Source organism: Antedon mediterranea, chromosome 11, assembly GCF_964355755.1.
Source record: "Antedon mediterranea chromosome 11, ecAntMedi1.1, whole genome shotgun sequence".
NCBI classification, from domain to species: Eukaryota; Metazoa; Echinodermata; class Crinoidea; order Comatulida; family Antedonidae; genus Antedon; species Antedon mediterranea.
Window position 1 is genome coordinate 16857497 of NC_092680.1, and position 10388 is coordinate 16867884.

Below are 10388 nucleotides of genomic sequence, written 5' to 3' on the forward strand. Positions count from 1 at the left end.
TATTTGACCATATTAAGGGAAATTCATGTTTTTTCGTCTCGATTTCTGTTACAAATATTTGATTTATGTACAATTAACCAAATATTATATTTAAAATTCTTGCCTGTACCTGAGCTTTAAAATGTAATTTGGGCCTACACGTTTGGTTTACACTCACAAATGTCCCTACATTCCAACCATTACACAAAACGATTTTTTTTTACTTTCATTATTCAACTTTTCATTGACATAAAGTAACACTTTTTATTAACATTGTTAATAGGATTAAGAAAGAAATTAGAAAACCACAGAGAGAACTCATCTACTGTACTATATTAAACATACAGTAATGTGACTAGGGACTGTCTATGGTTGTTAATGACCTTATAGAAAAATTACCCTAACGCAAAAAATGCAGCTAAATGTTTTGTCTGTTATTAAATGGTAATTATATTATCGTTAATGTATTTTGTCTAAGAATTTAATTCAATAAATTTAATATAGCTGGCTCATGTCATTTGATTGGACGATTGTGAGTCACATGGCATGCAATAGTATACAAATAATGAATGTTTATGAGTGCGATGGTACATATAATTTCATGAAGTGAAAGGTAAAATTCTATTTTGATAGACAAAGCACGAGTTAAAATAGAATTTAATATCACCGAATTAAATTATTTGTACTATCGCACTCATCTTAAACATTCATTATTTGTATTCCGTATCCTCGGGTTTAATCCAACTTCTGGTCTAATCCCACCACCTACTTTATGTTTGATTTCAGAAAAAGGTGTATCCCTGGGTATATAGTCCCAGTATTGACTTTTGGTCTGGATGTAGGCCTCTCTCTCATCTGAAGATGAGTTTTTACAAGAAATGCTTACCAATCTTTTTTTTTTCCTGAATCAGGGTTTCCCCAGGTTTAGTTTCACTCTCCAAAGTCAGCCCAATTTCGTGTTCTAGGGATATGCGGCAATATTACATTTGAAAAAGAAGATTTCTTTTACTAACCTTTTTCTAGGTAATGCTGTAATTCTCTCCTTCTCGTGTCCAATTGTTTCTCTGATAATGAAAAAGGCCATTTGCTTGGAAATTTAGGAAACTGAAAGTCGGCAAACTCTCTTTTCAGGTTTGAATGCAAAGTTGCAAATTCACTGAATCTATGTGAACACACCAATACACCAGCATTGTAAATATTATAAGCCTATCAAAAAAAAAATGAAATTTATCTAAATCAATTTTGTCGATAACACTGTGTAAATATGGATTTACAAAGAGTACATATTGATACTATAGTCAAATCAGAAACATGATGTAATTCAACGAAATGTTCAATTTAAAAATTTGCATATTATTATGATGAAATTTCTTTCCTCTGGCCAAACAAGTGACATCTTGGTTTACACAGAGCAAGCATAGACAAAAATGAACTGGTTTTCAATAAAATAGTGTGGCTTTTGTCAGTCTATCTAGGTTACTGTAATTGATCAAATAAGCTACTTCATTCTACACTGCAATAAAATAAACACAGTACATATTCACAATCACATACGGGAAATCAACTTTAAAATACCAATTTATTTTTAACATTTATGTTTTCCAGGATACTGAAATTAAAAGATATTGGTTGTTACTGTCAAATAACAGTACCAGTCAAAAAACAACTGGGCCTAAATAAAGATATGGGTTTAGATTTAAGTAATTACCACGGCAGTTATATGCATGAAAATCAAGTATGCGTAATACTGTAGACTGTAAATGGCAGTGCTGCAGTTGCAGATAAAATGCATTATAGTCAAGTAAGCGCAACAGTTAAGAATTGCATTGAGTCAAATAATAGCTGCAGGCAAATAAGCATGGCAGTCAATATTGTAGTCAAGTATGCGTGGTAGTTAAATAAGGGCTGAAGTTACAATTAAATATATGCACAGGGGACTTTCAAAGCATAACAGTTGAAAAACGCTGTAGTTAAATTAGCGTTACAACTAAAATAAAGACGTTAGCTAGAACAAGCAGCTAAATAACGGCAGCATTCAAATATTTGTGGCACTTAAATAAGTGTGAAAGTTAAATAAGTTCTAGTAAAGTACTAAGTACCCGTCAGGGTCCCTACCTAGGGTTACAGGTCTCAGGTCTTTAGTTTTTAGTTTGTTTTTTTTTTAAATTAATTAGTGTTCCATGACCTTCTCATCAAAATTAATGTCATTCATTGTTGTGCTGTGTCAATGTCAATGACAGCGAAATGTCCCCAATAATGGGGATACTGTAGCTATGCAAACAAGTAATAAGTAAGTAAGTAAAATAGTCTTAATTTTATACTACATCAAAGTACTGACAAAAAAGTGTGATGTGCCTAAATATGGTAATGATATGTCTATGGGCACATCATACTTTTTTGTCACAAAAGTTTGATAGTGTAGACAGAGCTTTAAGCTATATTACATTAGGAGGCACCAATTTTCTCACCACAAACTTTTCTCCATTTTTACTATCTTGCCTATAGTCTGGTATTGTAATTGAAACTTGTCTTTTTTCACTGTAGTCATAGTTTGAATAGCCTGACGATTCGTCACTTGGTTCTCCTCGTTCCTCTCGTAAATTTGGAACCGAGATGATTGTTAACGTTAATGACGACCCTCCTTGTTTGATCAAGTCCACAACATGCTTATGAGTGGCGCCTTCTACATTCTCACCATTTCTGAAGAAAAAGAAATATTTGTAAGTGTATAGTATATTTTTGATATATCCCTATGGATGTTTTATATTTCAAGATGTATTGTCCCCCAAAGCCATGAAAAATGAAGATTACTAAAATCAGACTATAAATAGGCCATTTTGCAGTTTTGATTAAGTTATTCACTTCTATAAAAAAAAAAAAAAAAAATATTATTTTATTTAAAAGAAGACAAAAGAAACGGTTAATTTTAACCAAAAACCATTGTTTGACAGCTTTAAATTACATTTTTTCAGATAAATAACTTTTTTTCAATTCAGTTTTTGGTCAAAGTAAATAACTATTAAGTGGCAATAAAATGGCATAATCAATAACAAATAATCAATAACAAATATTGAAAAAAAAAATTGTTAAGGGGAAATTATATCTTTAAGATTAGCAACACAGTGCTGTTAATTTTTTTCAAAGAAAAACAATAAATCGGTATTCTCTGTAAATTCATTAAGAATATTTTTTCTTGATTTAATATCAGATGTGTGTATTTATATCATGCCCCCAAATAAGTTACAAATTATGCAATTTGATAGTAAACACAATCACTAATTCCATACATTATAATGTCAATGCTTGAGGATAAACGTCACAAGATATTAATTTACCTGACAATGATGGCTATTCTATTTTTGTCATTTACAAATTATATCATTTCGGTTTCCAAAAATAAAATGATATAAATTGTTATTAATAAAATTAGAAATAATTTCTAATTCTAGTGTACTAATAATAATTTATATTATTTTACAATTATTGTATTGAAAACAGCCTCTAAAACTTGTCATCCCTGTACAGTGTATATCGTCAATCAGAATGTACAGTATCAGCATTGTAATAATTAATCTTCGGGTAATATTAATTAAAATATTAATTAAATTTGTATTCTTTAAATTGTTGGAAGGCTATTTTGAATAAATTATATTTGTAATACTATTAGATATTCAATTTAACATTTATTTCGACCAGAATCAAACTTTGTAATGAACATAGATTAAACAAATAAAACAACAACAAAAAAAGTTGGTAGAGGGACCACATAGACACTTAAGATGTATTGTAACCTGAAAAAAAATTCTTAACCAAATTTTTTTTGAATATGCCATTTAAATGTAACTTAATAGTTATCCACTTTGACTATTGGATCGAACAAAAAAATACATTTACCTGAAAAAAACTGTAATTTAAAGCAAAAAAATTGTCAAATTGGTTGCTAACCAATTGGTTGAATTTAACAATTTATTTTATCATTTTATTTTATAAACCACTTTTTTTTTCTATGGAAGTGATTAACTTTATTAAAACTACAAAACAACATATTTAAAGTCTGATTTAATTAATATTCATTTTTCATGTTTTTGAGGGACAATACTTTAACAAGTCCGTCACTTTGGTCCCTCCTTATATACACAATCCATACAAAAAATTAACAAAAAACAAGTTTACATGTTCAGTGCCTTGGACAATCTGGCACAAGTACATGGCCACTGAACAACGCAAGACGAAATAAAAAATCATGACATTAAATAATACAGTGTATGTTGTAATTGCGTGGGAGTTTGCTAGACATCCTATTATTAGTGTTATTAGTTAAAAAATAATTTTGCTCAACCTGACTAAATACCTGTACTTTAAGGAAGTAAACACAATGAATGATACTTGCAAATAGTTATTTGGTAGAACTCAACCAATGATCTCAAAATTATACTCAAACCCATTTCCTATTATTTCTATAAAGTCTAATTCTTTCTGACTATAGTTTCAATATTGATCTTTGCCATTTGACTGGCATCATGTGGAATTATTTTGTTCCATTTTAAAGTTCTATTCAATGGATCTCAACAGCTCTGTCTATAGAGTTCTGCGGTGCTGACATCACAACGGTAGGTGGCGCTGCGTGGACGGTAGGTGGCACTGCATGGTTGCTAGCCAACCAAAAAATGCGTTCAACCTGCCTGAGTGACTCCTAGTTCACCAATGGTTTGGAATAGGCTTATTGAAGTAGTCATTTTAAAACTTAATCATTTTCAATAAAAACAAACTAAAATTTCAAAAGATCACTAAATATTTGTTTTTAACAATCTATTTATTCTTCAACTACAGTTTAAGTTAAACAAAATCAAGCTAAGATATAATTTGATAGAAACACAAATCTATAGTGGTTATCAACATATAGTGTTGAATGCATTTTTGGTAGCACCATTTACCGTTGTGACATAACACCGCAGAACTCTATACATTGTTCTGCTCCTCAGTTAGACTGAGTCCACCTTTTTACCATGGCCTATTAGTCCTAAACATCTGAAAGCGGAGCTTTTATGTTGATTAAATATATAATTATTATTATAGTTTACTAGGACAGATTGTTTGTTTTTTTTGCTTTATTTTTTCTTTGTTTCATTGAAATAGACTCATGAAAATATTCTCCGCATTCAACTTATAAACATTTATTATTTGTACATTGTATTTAGTATTGTACTATTTTATTTTACACAAATTTCTTGGGCTTGCTTTTATTATTTTTACTGTATGGTCATTAGAAAAGAAATCAATTTCAATTTTAAAATGGTATTCTTACAAAAATGCTCTGAGAATTCAGTACATTTCATGATAGCTTTGGCAAAAACTCATCAGAAGTAATCGCACAATTCTGAAAATTCTTGTCATATTATTAGACATAAGAAGCATTATACAATTATGGAAGAATTTCATTACATGTTATAATACAATGCATTACTCCCATTGGGGATGGCGGATAATGCTGTCAGTAGCTGCTAAGCATGATTGTGTATGTTGCTAATCATTAAGGCTCATATAATGCAGCATATGGTGCAGAAGTTATCACCATTAAAATCTATTTTTAGCATCTCTTTATTAATATTATCCACCATAAATAGAAAATCTATATTCACAAAAACGAACAAAATATGTTTAAATATATTTATTTCATTCTTTGTTTTATACATTTCAGATAATTATCTAATTATCTTAAAAAATATATTATTTTATATTCATTAGAACTATGATTGATTTTATAGTAGACATTCATTTTAAGTTAAGCCAAACCAGATCACAATTGGTGATTTAACATTAAGTGCCATGGACCTAGAATATTATCCTGTAATCCAAAATTAAAAACATTGCATGAAAGTTGGTTGTAGTAAGCCTGATGATAGGAATAGAAAAAGGCAAATATATAAGCATTTTTTATACAGTGGAAAATTCAGTATTGTATTGTTTCTCAAGTGGACATGTCATTGGAAAAGAAAATTGGTGATTTATTTTAATAATTGTGAACTGATTGTGGAAATGTTGTTGGCTTTTTCCAGTAATAACTGAAGGTTTTTGTTTAAGCTCGGTTCCGAGGCAATGCAAGGACGTAAGCACAGCGCCAGCAGTGATTTGATCAGGTACAAGCGACTTTTCGGGAGATTCATCACATCATGATTGGTTGCTTTTACGTCCTTGATTTAGCCCAAGAGATGCCTATTTTGGTTTTTTGGGTATCTCTGTATGCTATGCTAATTACCAAAATGCATATTTTATGGTTTCTTTCCCGTGCTGATGTGCTCATCAGCATATATTTCTGGACAATAGTTTTACACAAAAAAACTCTAATTTTCATGTATCTTTTTTAAAAACCATTTTATCACTTTTCTTATACATAATACAGAAGGCTAATTTCAAAAATAAGGCTGGAAAAAAGGTAGTAAGTCATAGGTACGTAGACCATCCAATATGGCTGACAGCAATAGATCAATCAGATTACATCAGTTTAAAATTATTATTCCTACTCAGTCACAGACTCATCTCAAATAGCGTGTGCGATGCATGTTCTGGTCAGGGTTTGGGAACAAAACGCGTACGTTTGTGATTTGTTTTTTGTGACGTTTGCTCCCAAACCCTTCCCATCATGCATTGTGCAATGACGTTCCTCGTGAAATCAAGCTATTTGCAAAAATCTTACTGGCCAAACAAAGACCAAAGCAAATCACGATCATTATGATATAACAATCCCCTCATAATTATACAACTTTTTTTAAATTATTTATGTTTGTTTGTTTGTATGTTTGTTTATATATTTAGGCAATTACCAATGGGTAACCATAAGCAAATTCATTCACTATCTTTCGTAAATGTTATTTACATATTAGACTAAATTTATTTTGTAAAACTGTTTGTTTATATCATAATATTAATAGCAACATTTTTTTCACATTATCGATTGCAAGCCGATTTCCTCAGTTGCAAAAAAATATGATTGATGACGGAAAAGCAACGCTTTCTAATCTATTAGTACAGTGAATAAACCTTTTCACGCCTCTAACCTTAATCAAATTCTTGTTCACAAGTACTCTTTAACCTTCCATGTCTTATAATTCAAGATTTTTTTTTAATATTTAATAAATTAGTACTCGTAGTAGAAATAACAACCATGACAAAACATAATGGCATTCTGATTGGAAATAAATGGTTCTTTTTTCATTTAAAATTTGCAAAATTTGCAGCATTCAGATGCTGCAATTTAAACAATTTAGTGATGATGTTGAATTTTAAAATGATTAAATAGAAAAAAAACTTTTTGTTTTATATTATAATTTTTGTTTAGTTATTGACACCACAGGCCTAGTGTTATTTACATTAAAAATGCATATTTACGTAAAATTGTGAACGTCTCAATAACATTAAAATTATAAATATAATGAATTAGCATGTAATTGATAACTTTTTTTATTTTGTTGGGCGAGGATTAGTATGACCAGATTTTTTTCGCAATTTGAATCAAGATACTTAATTCACATTGGAAAGGAAATTTCAAATTGAGGAAAGTATTTTCAAAATTCAGTATTTGATCATAACCTAAAAGCATGATAACCTTAAAGTAAATATATATCCTACATAATTTATAATAGTTCAAGTGATTAAATTATTAACTTAACAGAATAAAATAAAATGTTATAATTAATAATTATGAATTTTGGATAAATGTTTTAATAATAATAATATAAGGCAAAAAACTGAATGGCAAATCAGGGCCTACTTATTTATAAATAGGTAGGCTAGCTTACTTTACTAACTATAGCAAGACTCAGAGTACTAGCCTCTTTCACAATTTCAAAGTGCATAGATAGAGGCTGATATAGGCCTAGTGATAGATAGGCTAGGTCTAGCTAGGCCTAACTAGTACTAGGCCTACTAATACTAGGCCTATTTCTATACTAAGTTATAGTCATACTAGGCTAGTTAGCCTAGACTAGTTAATGTCTTATCTAGCTAGTAGGCCTATAGTATAGCCTATACACTCGTATTCTAGCCTGAGATGTATTAGTCTATGCCTAGCATATAAGCTTGGGCTATTCTATGAACTAGCTAGGCCTAGGCTAGGCCTACATGTTGTGTTGACTGTTGACAGCTAGCTGGACTAGCTAGGCTGCTATATGCTAGGCCTACTCACACTTCCAGTATGCGGTCTCCCTTCAGGATCCCAGCCTTTTCTGCAGCTCCACCTTCCAAAACTGCGCTAACATGTTGAAGAGGTGCATACAACTCTCCATTTATACTCTTCAGTTGACCACCTTCACTGACTTGTCCACGAACGTTAAATCCAAAACCAGTTTCACTTTTATGAATTTTAACAACCCGAGGTTCAATTTCTTCACTTCCCTGAATGTTTGCCTCCGCCATGATTACCACCCTGGATTCTCTGATAAAGTCATGTGACTTGTTGTGTTGTTTACATATTTTAGAGGGCGGTATAATATTTACGCCTATACTTGTACTCTACTGTAGTACGACTTCTAAATTTTTACATGACACTGATAATCTTGACCAGCAATGTTATACTTCCATAATATCTACCTTATTCCACCCACCCAATTTAATTTCTTACTGTTGGGTGAATACGTTTAACATTTTAATAACCTAATCGCCTAATTGCACATCAAAAGTTGGGGGAGATAATATATGATATCATCACGGAAGTGACTACAACTAACTTTCCTCCAATCCGAAACCAGCATCTTGGGAAATAGACTGACAATCAGAATTCGCCAGGGAGAGAGCAAAAATACATAAATTATTTGATTAAAAAATAATATTATAACAAAATATAACAAAATATAAAATATGTATTCACATATACCGTAGACGAAAATATATTGTTTAAAATTACCTATAATAAGCATTTCATAATGCGTTTTCTTTATAACTTAACTTTGATACATTTTGGAGTCATAAAAAGTGCGGCCTTTAGAATTCTAACATATTGAAATAATAACATATAAAATGATTTTTAAAAATAAGATACGGAAAATTCACAAGTTACACGCAGGCCTACAATTATTTTAATATCAGGCGTATAGATTTATTAATTTCAAGTTATTTGTAGATTTTCTAAACAAGTTTGTTTTAAAATCATGATATTCATACAATGTAAGATAAGTAATACTAATATGGTATAATACTGTATAATTTATTGTTTAGATTACTGGATGACATCCTGTTCAGACCCTGTGACACGTCAATCACAATGTTGCAGGAGGACTCCAGTTTCCTGTTATAGCTTTTGTTCTTAAATTTCCAATTACCCTTTCCTTCTCCATGCATTCCCATTTAGAATAGAATATAATATTATGTTTTCTAATGCATATTTCTTGATAAAATGTATTGTACTATGTTTTTCATTAAATTAATGCTATGTCCTCGCTGTGCCCTCAACCTTGGTAGCGAGGCTTGTTTCCAAAAGAAAGTCAGAATAATAATGATCTTAATAATTATAATACACATGATAAAAACATTAAATTATTAATAGTTGGAAGAGTATTTAATCGTTTTAATTTGTATATCTACTTTGACATTCATGCTAAACACATTGCGTTCCATTAGTGCCACCATTTGGAACCAGAGAACACAAAGTTATAAAAATTACAAAATTCTTTACCCACACTCACATCTAATTTTAAATTTTTGGCCACACGATTTTATTTAGCAGCAGATCACAATATTATAAACATTTAACCAACCACAAATAAACTTGCTGTGGAAATTAAAACTCAACCATATAGTGACCGAATGAAATTTATGAAACTGCCATCATTAGCATTTCGAAGAAAGAGGTCTTGCTGCTTACAGATTTTTAGAATGATACAAAAGTATGATAATGTTAATCCGGGTGTCTTTTTTGAATTAGTACCTTCTACTGTAACTAGAGGCCACAATTTTAAAATTAAAAAAGTTCATAGTAAATCGAAACACAGACAGAAATTCTTTTCAATATCTGCAGTAAATGATTGGAATAGTTTGCCATATCATATAGTAAATGCATCCTCTATAAATAATTTTAAAACCCATCTTGAAACACACTGGAAAACCCACAACCTAAAGTTTGAGCCATTATAACCAAGATGTTCAAAGAGGGACTCACAAACCTTAACAGGTTTATAGTCTAAAGGTCAAGGTAAATCAAGGTAAACTTATTTTATAAATGCTGTATGATTGGTCATAATTTTTCGACTCACTAGCGCCGGAAAAAAATCCCTTTTTTTAGGAGGCTAGAGGAGCTAGCTAGCTAGCTATGAATGTATTTCGATAAGAAAGATACTCGATCTTACCAAGAATATATATCACAAGAATGAGTAATCCGCGATTTTCCCTGTAACAGTAATATTGTCCATGTGGTAGGG

At 30.7% G+C, this 10388-nt stretch overlaps 1 protein-coding gene across 1 annotated transcript in view; it reads right to left on the minus strand.

Moving 5' to 3' along the window:
• The window catches only part of LOC140062086 (sorting nexin-27-like), a 35301-nt gene extending 26772 nt beyond the window's left edge, over positions 1 to 8529 (minus strand). The window contains exons 1-3 of the mRNA XM_072108132.1: positions 8162 to 8529; positions 2448 to 2679; positions 993 to 1185 (exon numbers count right to left, since the gene is read on the minus strand). Coding sequence (XP_071964233.1) covers positions 993 to 1185; positions 2448 to 2679; positions 8162 to 8391 — 655 coding nt within the window. The 5' untranslated portion in view covers positions 8392 to 8529. The remainder of the gene's footprint in view (positions 1 to 992; positions 1186 to 2447; positions 2680 to 8161) is intronic.
• Between the last annotated feature and the right edge of the window lie 1859 nt (positions 8530 to 10388).